At 40.7% G+C, this 14,091-nt stretch overlaps 3 protein-coding genes across 3 annotated transcripts; 1 reads left to right on the top strand and 2 right to left on the bottom strand.

The window, feature by feature from the left end:
* Positions 1–101: 101 nt before the first annotated feature.
* Positions 102–5,223, top strand: LOC129595056 (monocarboxylate transporter 13-like). Its single transcript, XM_055491964.1, has 6 exons — positions 102–685; positions 1,576–1,719; positions 2,303–2,461; positions 2,912–3,375; positions 3,575–3,692; positions 4,733–5,223. The coding sequence occupies exons 1-6, from the start codon at positions 367–369 to the stop codon at positions 4,924–4,926; spliced, it is 1,398 nt and encodes a 465-aa protein (XP_055347939.1). The 5' UTR covers positions 102–366; the 3' UTR covers positions 4,927–5,223.
* Positions 5,224–5,925: 702 nt separating this feature from the next.
* Positions 5,926–8,705, bottom strand: LOC129595130 (3'-5' ssDNA/RNA exonuclease TatD-like). Its single transcript, XM_055492048.1, is given in 4 exon segments — positions 5,926–6,626; positions 6,629–6,658; positions 7,437–7,574; positions 8,252–8,705. Coding segments are annotated over 4 exon segments (885 nt in total). The 5' UTR covers positions 8,424–8,705; the 3' UTR covers positions 5,926–6,081.
* Positions 8,706–9,373: 668 nt separating this feature from the next.
* On the bottom strand, positions 9,374–12,311 carry LOC129596302 (uncharacterized). Its single transcript, XM_055493543.1, has 3 exons — positions 12,039–12,311; positions 11,457–11,642; positions 9,374–10,494 (listed from the first exon to the last, which is right to left on the bottom strand). Exons 1-3 carry the CDS (start codon positions 12,067–12,069, stop codon positions 9,863–9,865), a joined length of 849 nt encoding a protein of 282 aa, XP_055349518.1. The 5' UTR covers positions 12,070–12,311; the 3' UTR covers positions 9,374–9,862.
* Between the last annotated feature and the right edge of the window lie 1,780 nt (positions 12,312–14,091).

Genomic DNA, 14,091 nt, shown 5'->3' with positions numbered 1-14,091 from the left:
AAAGCGGTGAAAACTTAATGGAATTGGACGAGTCAGATAATACAGCCACTGCCCAACCCACCTGTCAAACGTTAAGTTACGGCAACGGCACTACGGCACACCTTGCGTTTTCATTCCATCCAGGCTCCAGCAGTGACAGACGCGTAGATCCTGAAATGTGTAATATCATCCACGGTTTGTTGTCATTAGCGTCCCGATTATTCAAATTCCTTTAGCTAAACATACTCAACGCGACTTAACGATGATCATCGTTCCCATTACTACGTAATTGGTCTTTTCGTCACTGCACTGGCGAAAAATACTCCACATTTCGTTAAACAGCCGGTTGTGTTGATCTGCTTCCGAAATTAATCCTGCCTTCCAGCCATGGCTGCTGCCAAGCCGATCGTCATAGTGCCTCATAATCCCACGGATGAACTCTACCCTGAGGAAGAGGAGATGCCCCATCCCTACACATCGCGGCCCATCGGCGAAGTGCAGCCGAAGAAAGTCGTCGAGGCCGATTACGATTCAGGGCGCGCCTGGCTGGTCCTTGCGGCCGGTTTCCTCACTAATGTTCTTGTCTTCGGAGTCGAGTTGAATTTCAATGTTTTCATGAGGCCGCTGCTAGAAGAATTCCCGGCCCATGATGCCAGTGATGTGGCGTGGATTGGAGCCATTTCCTATGGAGTGATGTTTTTAATCGGTGAGCTGTGATAATTTTGATTAGTAAATCAGGTGATAACATATTTCTAATTTAATAAAATAAAAATTCGAAAATTATGTATCCTTGTGTTGCACAGGTTTTATTCGTAAAACTATGAGCTTAGTTTCGTGATTTTTTTTAGTTTGTTTGACCGACGAATCTTAAAGGAATTAGTACTGGGAGTGAATTTTTTGCTGGATAGAGTTGTTAAATTTGAAAAAAACTAACGATGCCTTGGCCCTTGGCGAAAGTGTTTTGCTGATAAACCATTTGAATGGCGACAATAATGACACAAACGACGTGTGATAATGGCGTATTTTGTAGTCGGTCTGATATCAGCATGATGTAAATTTGAAGTACCGCGGTGTGATGAAAGTGTATTTACTTTGGCGATGAGTGATTACATTGACAGAGCGATAAACGTATTTGCGCTACGGTGTTTAGTAATTATGGTTGAAGTACAGTATCGCTTTAATGAAATGCTTCGGTTTTGCGCTGCAGAAGATGTTTGTATTGGTTGTCTCCCACTGTTAGCAAAAAATTTAAGATAGAATTTTTCGACCAAAAATTAAATAAGGGAAATTTTTATATTGTGGTATTTATAGAAAACAGCACAATATGGTTTACGAAGATAATGGAAAATACGAGGTAACGCAACTTATCCGTCATAATGAAAACTAACTGAAGTGAATATCATTTGTATTTTTAGTTGTGATATTTTCAGTGTGAAAGTACGCGATATAAGGAACCTTTCTTAGGCTCTGTAGTGTAATGTAGTCTGCACACTGCAGTTTTAAGGCGATCTTAAGTGTCAACCATATAAAACAACATCAGTGGTTTTTATGGCATTTTCCAGATTTATTGCTTTTACGGCTGTTTTGCAATTACAGGTCCCTTGGCCAGTTTACTCATATCGCGAGTTGGCACGATGTACGCAGTGATAATTTCCGGCGTGTTATCCTGCCTCGGTTTTCTCTCATCACGGTTTGCCACCGATGTGTATTATCTTTACATCAGCTATGGATTGCTTGTTGGTAAGTTTACGACTTGACACATGGATACAAGCTAAACGAAAGCGTACATTTTGAAGAAAATTAATCAAAATGATCTTATAGTGTTAGGTGTTAACAGCGAATTCGAATACTTTCGTATTCTTAATTTTTGTTAGCTTACTTGTGCATCGTTCAGCATGAAGTCATGCTGGTGCATCGTTGAAGATAAAATTCGGTGCACGCATTTCGTAATGTAATAATCTGTTTTAGGAGCATTATTTTGATTGAGAAACGGAGTTTTCAGTTATTGGTTAATGGCTTCGGTTCTGTGTTTCTTGTTAAGATTTAGTATTCGCTGTTTTTGTCTGTGCTATTGCATGGTTGAGTCACTCACTTGATATCTACCGGTTTAATCGTTTTAAAGCGGTAAATGAAAATTGAAATCTTGCGGTAATTATTGTGTGTACTTTTATCAAATCATGCGTAACACACATTTTAATTGACTAACTCTTAAACACGAAAATGGATTTGCTTCTTTTGATTGCGACTTTGCCCTGCGGTGACAGGTCTGCTGTGTAATGCCGTCCAGTAGGCTTAATTAGCGGCGTTTTCATATATTTTTTAGGTTCCGGAATGGGAATCGCTTTCCTCTCTAGCTTCGCCATTCTGGGCGACTACTTCAAGCAGTACATTCGACTGGCATCCATTGTCGTCGCCGTGGGCGGTGGAGTGGGGCTGTTCTTGTTCACAAAGCTGTTCCAGCATTTTGTTGAAGATTATCTTGGTGCGTTATGAATTGATGTCATCTCATGAAACCTGTTGGGTTTTTTTGCTTTATTTTTGTATCCGTGTCTAACAATAAGTTGTGATTGTATACCGGTAATGTTAAAGATCAAAATATAATTTTCGATGTGTGTGTTTTTAAGTTCACTGTATTTTGTATTATATTTCTTTAACATATAGCATTTAACATAGGTACTTCATCTATAATCTATATCGTCTCTGTTATGTACGAGTAATTTGCTGAATAATTAGCTTAAATTGATTAAATTAGCTTGTTTATTAGTTGATTGAATTTGTATAAGATACTCGTACTAATTTTGATTGCCGGGAACATGGAATATTTTTTATTGACGCTTATCAAAATTAACCTACGTTTCCCAGAATGGATCTAGTTGAAGATACGTGGATACGTTCATTCTTGGTTTATTGAAATTAATGTTGCAAATTGCAGGCTGGCGGGATGCCATGTTGATAACCGCCGGCATCTGCTTGAATCTCATCCTCTTGGGCATCTGTATGCGCCCGCGTCCCCGTGATCCTTCCGTCCGACTGCCGACACTCACCGAGCTGATGGCCACCCATGTCCTGAAATCCAGCAAATATTTGCTCTTTCTCAGCCATGTAGTCCTGTGGAATGTCGGTTTAGTGATTGTCTTTATCCTGCTGCAAAAGTATTTATCGGAGTACAAGTTCCTGGATGATGATCAGGCCAATTTTGTGGTGATGATGCTGGGCATCGCCAATACCGTCGGCCGGGTGGCATCCATTCCGGTGGAACGCGTGGCCAGTCCCATGAAAGTGTACGTCATCATGTCCATCCTCATGGGAGTGTTCGAGATGCTGCTCCCGTCGGGATGGGATGTGGCCGGGTTGGCCACTATTAGTTCCTTGCTGGGCCTGAGTTTCGGGATTATGGTACGCATACCAATGCTTCTATAGATTTTAGCTGCATTCTGTTATAATCTGGACGAATTTAAAATGAAGATTGAATGAACCGGTACAAGTAGAAATGCTTTAAGTATTTCTGCTTTTACCAGCTTCTACGATTTTAGGTAAATAATTACCGTAGAGACCGACCACACGGTTGTGAACATGGGCTTCTTAATTCTTGCAGATTTGCTATTTTGTTGCCGTTGTGGGTGAGCTGGTCGGCTTCGAGAATCTGACGCCAGCCTTGGGATACTCGAATTTTGCACAGGGCATTGGTGGGCTCATCGGGCCACCTACTCTAGGTAAAGCATGCAAAATTATGTAGTTTTTCTGAACGCGGTAATTACATCCCTAGCGGAAGTCCGTTTAGTTCTTATTTCGATATACTTCGCGGAAGTGAAGTGGTATTGGCGGTAACCAAGATTTATAGCCGAATTTTATAGTTTTCTTAAATTTCTTCATGGTGATATATGTTAAAACTGCATTCATAGTCTCGTTATATGGATGTCGTACTGAAACGGTTTTGTGGTCTCCGCTAGGGTTGTTAATGGTGCAATTTGGTGCGGTGCGGTGCAGCCGCGGTGCGATTTTTCTCTAAAATCGCACCGACTCTAGTGGTGATTTCTTATAATTTTCACCGCCGTTGCGGAGCGGTTTATAAAACCGCACCGCGGTGTTTTTCACCGCACCGCACCGATGCACCTCGGTGTCCACCGGTTACGTTAAAATATAGTAAAATGGCTAACAAGTTTAAGTAAAACAAGCTATTTTTGCTGAAACTAACGAAAAACGACACCCAAAACAATGATTTGTTCACTCATTACATGCGTCCATGCAAAAATTTGTGGAAAACAGCTCAAAAATCCGAGAAGTTAAACCAAAAAATCATTTTTTCTGTACATTTTTATCGTTTTTTTCCAGTACTTTTGACACCGGTGCACCGTCGATTTCACCGGTTTCGAACGGTGTGACTTTTTCCTCGCACCGGTGGAGGTCAGTACAAATTTTTCCCAAAAATCGCACCGACTACATGAACTTTTCCCCGAAATTTCACCGCGATTTTCTCGAATTTCACCGGTGCACCGGTGCAAAATCGCACCGTTAACAACCTTAGTCTCCGCTGTTATAACCGAAATGCGACGCTAATTGCGAATGATGCTTATTGAAGATACAGATACTCGTACTGTAGATATTTCAATTTTTTGCCATATGGGTACAATGTATTTATATTTTTGATTTCGGCGTTTGGGCAGTCACCGATGGTCAGGGTTGATAGAAGTTGCATAACGAACAAACTATTATCATTCCAGAATTAATTTTGTCCGTGTTGAATCTTTTTTAGCGAAATTGGCGGACGGGTCGAAATTTATCGTGGGTGGAGCGATTACGGTGATCTCGGGACTGCTTGTGCTCTTGGCCATCGTCAAGCACTGGCGGGATACGGTAGCGTCACGCCGGACGGGAGCGCTGTCCGTCGAAAATGGACTATATAATCGGCATTCAGAGTTCGACCGAGCCGACACCGCCATGACCTAAGGATTAAGCTGCACAACGGTTTTTTACTTTGATGGCAACGGTGTGTTTCTTACCTGTGAATACGGACTGGTGGAGAAAGTCCATATTTTACTACTCGTCTGCAGAATTTCAGAGCAAATGTATTTGTTTTTATATGTCTTATGTTTTCTAAATATTGTACATCTGTTTGAACGGAAATAGTTGTCTTCGCAGCTTTCCGGTTATTGTAACGTAAGCTGACTTTAATTTGTTACGTGAGAAGAAAACTGAAGCTGGGTTTTGTGTGTGTATAAAGCTGTCATAAAAACGAATGACAAACTCCCTGAAACAATTCAATGGTTTTATCATTCTGATTGATACACGTCAGTACTGTATGTATTTTCAAGCCCTATATTCCCTCCTTTTGAGGCAAGTATCAAGATTTAGAATACTTCTAGGCTCGTAACGCACATGAGGCTTTCTAGGTTAACCTGTACAGCATTATCTTTAATCTATCCGATTTCATTTACATTTCACGAAAACGTTCACGCTGAAAAATTGAAAGGGAATTGAAGAACTTCCGGCGCTCACAGCAACTGCAACCGCCGAGTTTGGCAGCGTAATGCAGTTTTTATATGGTAAGTTTCCGACAGTCCCCATTCTTTGCCTTTTGATTTTGCCCACAAGAATTTTTTTCTGCGGTTGTTCACTAAAACCTAAGAAAAAGTCGTGGGGAATCATCTATTTTCAAAGTGGAAACTATATCGTCGAAACCCGCGTAATCCCAGCTATTTTTAATTCAATTTTAATTTAATTTGAGTCAGTGCAGGTAGCCCATATCCGGCTAGGATGATAGCTATCATGGGATTTTAAACTAATCTGCCTTTCCGATAGAAAGATGCAGCGTATTGAAAGTAAATGGAACGTGAAACAGTCAAAAAGGAAATACTTGTAGATGTTCCTCTTCTTTTACAAGCCATTCGGGTCGAAAAAAGAGGTATTAAAATTTCGGTCTATTCTTTCCTCGTACAAAGCCAAATGTAAAGGCACAATTTATTTATTACCCATTTTGTGGCTCATGTTTTAGAATGTTTCCAAATTTAATAATTATTGTTAATTTTAAAGATCGAAGTCGATTCAAACATAAAACGAAATTCATCGAACCATTATAAAAAAAATCCCAGCTCCACCCAATTTTCACATCAAACCAAAGACTTTCAACGCATTCTGCGTCGTGCTCATAGCTACCACACCGGGCACCGTCTTCATATAAGCCGCGACCATCTCCACCGTCACCGGCAGCGAGCACGGCTCATTCCGCTGAAAACTACAATACCGGTTCAGCCAGCCGGTGCTCTGCTCGGTCAGCGCCTCCCGTATGGGTTTGGGCACCTTGGAGGCTTTGACGTTGGGGAACATGTAGGGCGCGTCGGTCTCCACCAGCAGCCGATCCAACGGAATGATCCGTTCCTCCAGGATACAGCGCACGCCGTCCACGGATTTATCCTTCCACAGGAATCCGGTTAGACCGATGTAGAAACCCAGATCTAGGTAACGTTGTACTTCCGCCTTGGTGCCGGTGAAGCAGTGGATGACGGTGGGCGGGAGTTGGCTGCGGTACTGCAGGAGGACTTTGAGCAGGGCGTCGCTGGCTTCCCGTTCGTGGACGAACAAGGGCTTCTTTAGCTGGCAGGCTAGTTGGACTTGCTTCTCGAAGACGCTGATCTGGGCGTCCTGGGGGAAAAGTTGCGGTTGAAGTCTAAACCACATTCACCTACAACAAATTCTTAATGAAAAGGACGCCCGCCAGTGATAAATATAATTTAGCGAAGATAAATTATTGTCTAAAGATAACACTTTTAAGTTGGCCATTTAACGTAGGTACCTGTAAGAACTGCATCAATAAATAACCATAAATCGATGCCTTCCGACTCGCTTTTACAAGGAGCCCCAAAAGTGTGACCTCAATAATGTTCATTACCTGAATAATACTGCCTTAAAAATAGTAAAATCAGAAGTACCGTCAAGACACCGGAGCATAACTGGCACAGTACAAGTCGGGACACTATGGGCTCGAAGACATGCCGCTCAATTACGATTTCATCACAAAGTGCTGTGCTAACGGCGTACGGTGTGCAATAGCAATACTTACAGTACTACTTTACTTTATTGCAGCAGTGTTATACTGAACATATCGTACTATTAGCATTTCTTTTAATATGCATCAGACCATAATTAAACAAAAGCAAATTATCAGTGCAGCAATACGCAGTACTGCTTTAGCTCACCTCACAAAATAGTTGCTGTTCAGACAAAAATCTGCGTCAAAGCGAATTTCAAATAGTCATTAAATGATCAATTCATTCAAATAAAGTAAATGCATTCAAACAAAATAAATCATTGTTACGCGATTTCCAAACGAATTCTTATTAAAATAATCTCAGAAATCAAAATTAGCGTAAAACCTATGAGATCATTCACTCACAAGTCACAGTCACAAAGAAAGCTTCATTCATCATGTCTAGATATCGACCGGAAGTGTGCCGACTCACCGATAGCGACGCACTCGGGGTTCTTGGCCAGTTCGATGATATTCTCCGCGCACGTATCATCCCAGTCCTTGGCTTCGTGCGGATGAACACCGGCCGTAGAATATAAATGATTCGGGTATAATCTTGATAATCTCAACGCTAAAAAGCACAGCAAAAAATCCCATCAATCACTATCATGACATTTTATACCTCCACCGTATCCCAGTTGTATGAGGTATGAGTACAACTTAGAAGAAAGTTATCAGTTATAAGTTATTACTCAAAAATAACCAAAAAAACTATTATAAAAAAAAACTAAAGGGTGCGTACTGTACGAGCATAAACAATACGGACACGGCAACGATCAGGTAAACGTAAACGGTAAACCAAATACTTTTAAAAAATTTTTAAAGTTAAAAACGATGAGAACAGTATCCGCAAATTACCGCAATCGATTAGCAGCTAGCTGCAGAATCATATTTTTTTTATATAAAATTAAAAATAGTATAAATAAAATACCAAAGACGAACTAGTACGCGCAACGGCACAAAGTACTTACGATTAAAATTTAAATAATCTACAAAATTAAAACGTAACAAAACCATCAGATTGCAAAACAAATTTTTATAGGTACTTGTCAAGTTGGCAGTCTGATTCTGAACTTTTTACAGATTCATTTACAGACAAAAAAGAGCTTCATTAGAAAATCAGTATAAGGATTTTCCTCTGAATATTTAAAAAAAAGTAAATAGTGTCAGACGTTCACGGTTTACAGTCTTAAAGAATCCAAACTGTCGAAGCTTCTACAGCTATACTTAAAAAGCAGCCAAACTCACCGTCTTTACTGCTCTCAATGGACGATCCAGTGACCATAATCTTAAAAACTCCGGCCTCCGCGGCCCGTTCCACCACTTGATCGAGTTCCCGGCCGAATTTCCCACTGGTCAGATTGGCCCCAATGTCGACCAGTTGGTAGAGGGGTTTAGTTGGCGAATGCAGGTTCGCCATGGTGGCTCGCTGGTGTCTGAATAAGCTGATCGTGCGTGGCCAGACTCCGATGCAAATGCAGTGCAAGACACCCCGACGTGCCAGCGCCAGATTAATCACCGTAAACAGACGCCACTTGCCAATGTGGTCTAATTAATCTTTTAAACTTTCCCCCACTGAGAAATCAGGCCAGAGGAGAATAGCGTAAGTAGACGCGACGCGGAGAATGTTTTCTCATAACGCAGCTGGACCGTAAATAAACAGTTCCAGATGATGGAATTTCTCATTTTTCACCAGACTGATTTCGGCAGATTAACCGTTCACAATTAGCGTAATCGGCGCGAGCGACAGTGGTGCACGGCCAAATGTCCGGTAACAGCTTTCACCGCGAGACGGACTAACACATAGTAACGATAAGTAGCAGTATGACTGTGTTTTTCACTTTTTTCTAATGTGTCTGTTTAATTAAAATTCCGTTAATTTTGTACTGTGAATGGGAAAAGTAATGAGGTAACGATTAAATACGTTTTAAATTATCGATTATCGTTATTATGTCAAGATTGTGCATTTGATAATAACCACAAGTCTGAAATGTGCAATGTACAGTAAGTAATTAAGTAAAAGTCTCCACGACGAGACAAAATTTAATGACTATAGATACTGTAAACTCAAAAACTCAAAGTCAAAAATTAATGCTGAAAACAGTGCAAGAATAGCGCGGAGGCGTATTTATTAAGTAACTGTGTTTTGATAATTAGCCAAGCGCTAGCTACTGTATAAATTTAACAAGTTATTTGTTAATTGTTAGTATAAAACAATACCGCACTGGACACATTGCCTAAACGAGTGCATGCTAAAAAACAGAAAATTATTACGTATTGTACGTGCAATAGATACTCGTAATAAGATCATTTCCTAGATCTAATAACTGGGAATAGGACTGTTAATGTATTTTATCAACCGCAGCGCAGCAAACCGTAGATCCAAATGCCATTCATTGATGAAACAGCGGCAAAATTATGTAATTACAGAAGGTTAACAATAGTACGATTTACTCTCATACGATCATCCCAAATATCACTACCGCATGCGGAGTCGTTTAGACTTTTAACAATTGTAAAGAAATTGCAAAGAAAACATGTAACAAAGCTTACGATCTTTGCATACATATGACAAGATTTTCTAGACACTACTCGTAGGTAAGTCTGGAAAGGTATCTCGAAATCAGTGCTGTTCAAAGACCGGAACTAACAAAACGTCATAACAAAAAATACAGCACTGATGATAAACAAATTGCTTACAAAAACATCAACCTTTAACAACGAAATAACAAAGAGAGCATGCGACAAACCTAATCCGGTGAGGCGTTCCTCGAAGGCATTATGACCGGCCGCAGTCAAACAAGAGAGTAAGTTTTAAACAATAACTGGAACCAACTGACTTCTATATATGTGCAGTCATCAAATCAGGTTCTCTTTCGCCGGCAACGAATAGACCACCTCCACCACTTCATATACCGGAGTGAGATCATGCTCTTTACACTGAGCTTTACGTGGATATTCCCGACGGAAACGCAGGGCGCGCCGGCACTTCTCACCGCGCTCGCACCGGCGGACCATACACAGAGCATCCTGATAACGCAGAAACCGGACGGTCTCTTCCGTCTTATCCCCGGCGCTCTCTTTATCCCCGTACCCGGAATCCTGATCGCGCTCGTTGGCCGCGATGAATGCCGATCCGTTCCAGCGACCATAGTAGATGACCTCGGTCTCCGGCGTGGCGACGGTGAGCTGTCCGGCACCGGCCTTTACGATGTCCACTGCAACTTCGGTGCCGGTCACCACTGCGATGTCAGCAGCAGCCTCGGTGCCGGTCTCCATTGCGACAGCTGCAGCTTCGGTGCCGGATCCGGACGGACTGGGTGCCTTCTCTTCCTGATGCGCGGCGCAGACGGGCGTCGAAGGGGCGCTGAGCTCCGGGCCATCCCCGTTAAGCGCTTCCGTGCTCCATGATGGCTCGAGTAAAGGAGTCGCTGCTGGATCGTCACCCGGATACTGCACCGCCTTTACCGAGATCGCCTTCGCTGGTTTGTCTATTGTAAGGAAAATATGTTTACGAGTATCCATAATTCCACAGCCACGTAAAACCTGCGTTCGGATGCAATCAAAGTTCCCTTGGTTTTGGTTTTGATAACGAAATTACGAAGCCTTATATGCTCGTCTGATACAATCATAAATTCAATTTCAAAACAAAAATATGATTATTCGGGTAACGATGGTTGACTACTGTTTTAATACTAGTACCAATAGTAACATATCTATCATATACGATACACAATACATACACCGGCTTTACTGTATTTCCTAATACAAACATAACTACTTCTGTGGATTCAGAATTAAGGGGCACAGTTATCAGTTATTATCTATACGAGTACGAGTAGTTACTTATGTGAAACGCCAAACAAACCTAAATACCTACATAGAGTGACTTGTATCTTCGATGCCTTGTAAAAATTGCGACTCGTGCAGTAGTGAGTAGGCAATAAATTACAATATCAGCATAACAAACTGTGTGCAGATTGAAATTTTAACTGATAAATGAATAACTTCAACGTGATCCAGTACACCAACATCCAGTGGACCAATGCGTATTGCAGAAATTCAGTGCGAAACGCAAAACCTAGCCTGAACAAGGGAAGGAGGAGAGTCGAATTAAACGACATTTTACTGTTGTGACAAACTACAGCGTTCGTTCCTGTTTAGTAATAAATATTATGTATCGACAGAAATTTTTCAAATGAATTTTGACTTAATTGCTGTATTATAGAAGGTGATTACAGTAGGTGTCATAAAATTTATTATTTTTATTATCGTGCCGCAAGCGGGATTCTGTTGCAATAATAATAAATTAAATGTCTTCTGCAATAACTGCAGAAGGGGATAAATAAATCGCCATATTAGGTGATCCAGTACACTTGCCACGTACAAATCTCTTTAGAAAACCGGTATTAATTAATAGCTTTAATTAACTACTTGGTGATAACATAATTACCGGTTTCCAAGCCTTTCTGGCAGGTTTCCTTCCCATTGCGTTTGCCCGTCTGGACTATGGTGCCATCGTCACGCCCGTCAACACCGGAGCAACAGGTGAACCACGATCCAAAAGCCCGCTTCCACCAAGCTTTCTTTGGTGGTTTCGACCCTTTCCCCTTTGGGCCTCCATTGAGTAACACCGCATCTGCAAAATAAACCCATATTTACGATTTATCTATAGGAAAAACGGCACCAAGAATCAGTCTGTCTGCTCTATTCAAAGTTCTGCATTCGGCTGTTCCTCTGGCTCTAATGCATATGTAGACACACTGTACAGACAGAGTCACACGTAGTCTCGTTTTACAAAATTACATCATCGATGACTAATGACTCACCACTGGCATCTATTTTTGAAAACGGGGCTTTTTCAATTCTCGGTTTACAGTATACGAATAAAAAGATTAGCCCTCGATAATAATCTCCTAACTGATGGAAATCCAAGGACTTTTAGTTTTATAAACCGTACTTGATACTTATAATGGTTGGAACTTAAAGGTCAAAAACGGTACGAAGCTTTTCATGGAATCATGTTATTCCTTACTTCTTTTGATTCCGTTTGATGTTTTATCCATGTTAATTTTGACCTCACAATCCACGAATATCTCTTTGTACTTCTTGTGCAGAGAATATGTACGAATATGGCACGAATGTTTTGCCCAAATACTGATCAACGGCAATTACAGAACGATCGATTATTCCTGTTATCTGTGATCCAGCTCCATAAAACGCCGGAAATCTGTCCTAGTGTTATAAAATTGTGAGACACCGAATGAGACTGTACCGGGCACGAAGGAAAAACTGATCGTGCTAGAGAAGAACGCCAGCGACTAGCGAGGAATGCGCGAGAACAATGGGAAGACGATCTCGAACGCGTAAATAAGCTGGCTACTGTCTGGGCGTGAGCGCTTGCCAATTTTTGGGCTATTGTATTATGGGAGCGCATTTTAAATCGCATGCCACTTTGTGTGTCTATTCCTGTGTACAGCTACACGCCGGCGCAACAGGTACATTCCATAGAAATCTGGACGACGCTTTTGGGTTGCTTGCGCTTATTATCCGTGCCTAGTATAAAAATAATAATTAATTGTAATACAAATAATAATTAATCAATATTAATTAGTTGTTGCGCTTATTAACCGTAATTTTGCCTTTTTAAGAATAATAGTGTGCAATAGCATCAGTTTTCAGGCAACATAGTCTAACCGTAATAATTATGCAAATTTTAGATATTTAATTAATTTAATATCTGTTAGTTCTGCTAATTGCAGTTTGAATTCTCTTTCCATATAGATGTTACTCCTATTCAAAAACATAGTACGATACAGATGACGAACATGACCAATATTAATATTGACCATACTGACTTAAGAACATGAGAAATTTGCAACGTACAGTATTTAATTTTGATATTTAAAACAGTAAAACATGAATCTTTTCGCTGTAAATGTAAAATACTCAGTGCGCATTACAGAATATTGCATTTCAGGATTACTTATTGCTGGCAATTTTGTTAGGTGTTCTTCTTTTTCTCACGAATATAATGATTATGTATATACATGGATCACCGCAGGTACAAACTGTGTGGACTTAATTTTTCTCGCGATCGAAGACATTATAATTAATTACTGTACATTAGTGTGCCCGCGTTATCATTTTTTGGAAGTGTAATGGCTTCTGTCCATTAAAGAATTAACAGATATGAGTTATGCGTAGGATGTGTAATGTAAAATTAGCCGATAATTTAAACGGTGTATTAAGATAATATTTAACCAGTGCAGCTTGCGGTATTATTATGTATGCGGTATGTGTAATAATTTATTCAATTTGAATTTCTATGAATAAGTTAGTTTTTAATATACTGTATAACGATCAATTTTTCAGACAGGAGACTCACTGCCAGCAGCTAATAACATAAACAAGGCATTTTTAGCGACGTTAACAACGAGCGCCTCACACACATGTAATAACGCGGTGAAAGCTAAAACCAGTGCCATTTATGGTGAAAGGTCAGCCGATGTTAGCTATTAGAAAACTTGGCATTGCAGGTGGAATGATGCCGGTGCGCTGCGTCTATCGCCAGTAGGGTCCATATCCATATCCGCCCCATGGTCCGCCGTAACCGAAGCGTCCGAATCCGTATCCACCATATCCACCCCATGGTCCGCCGAAGAAGCGACCACCGTAGAAGCCGCGTCCGCCGTAGAAGCCACGACCGCCCCACCACGCGTCCACACTCACAACGGCCACCAGGGCCACCAACAGCAGCAGAAGGATCTGGAAAAAGGAATTTGTTGGTTTTGACAATTATTAAAGGGAATTCGCAACGCTTGAAAAACCATTGATTTACTTTCTGATGTAATACTGCTTTCTAATTTAATAATGATTTATGATTTGAATGCATTTTTGTGAGCGATGCCCGTCTCTGCAAATATTGCGAATTAAAAAGTTATTTATTAATTGTTTTTTTATAAAATTTTCTACTGCAATTTACCCAGAATACAAGTATTAATCTAAATGCGATGCACTGTGACCGTGTGACGAGCTGGTAAAGGATAAAATTCTAAAACCCGCAAAGCTTTCGAGCATTCATTAAA

Source organism: Paramacrobiotus metropolitanus, unplaced genomic scaffold (genome assembly GCF_019649055.1).
Source record: "Paramacrobiotus metropolitanus isolate TYO unplaced genomic scaffold, Prichtersi_v1.0 Parri_scaffold0000003, whole genome shotgun sequence".
Classification (NCBI taxonomy): domain Eukaryota; kingdom Metazoa; phylum Tardigrada; class Eutardigrada; order Parachela; family Macrobiotidae; genus Paramacrobiotus; species Paramacrobiotus metropolitanus.
This window is presented reverse-complemented; position numbering and strand designations above follow the sequence as displayed.

Coding starts and splice junctions, on each gene's coding strand:
- LOC129596302 (XM_055493543.1), bottom strand. CDS start 12,069: ATGGATAAAACATCAAACGGAATCAAAAGAA. Junction 11,643..12,038: donor ATCAAACGGAATCAAAAGAA/GTAAGGAATAAC, acceptor TTTATTTTGCAG/ATGCGGTGTTACTCAATGGA. Junction 10,495..11,456: donor CCAGAAAGGCTTGGAAACCG/GTAATTATGTTA, acceptor TCCTTACAATAG/ACAAACCAGCGAAGGCGATC.
- LOC129595056 (XM_055491964.1), top strand. CDS start 367: ATGGCTGCTGCCAAGCCGATCGTCATAGTGCCTCATAATCCCACGGAT. Junction 1,720..2,302: donor CAGCTATGGATTGCTTGTTG/GTAAGTTTACGA, acceptor TATATTTTTTAG/GTTCCGGAATGGGAATCGCT. Junction 2,462..2,911: donor TTTTGTTGAAGATTATCTTG/GTGCGTTATGAA, acceptor TGCAAATTGCAG/GCTGGCGGGATGCCATGTTG.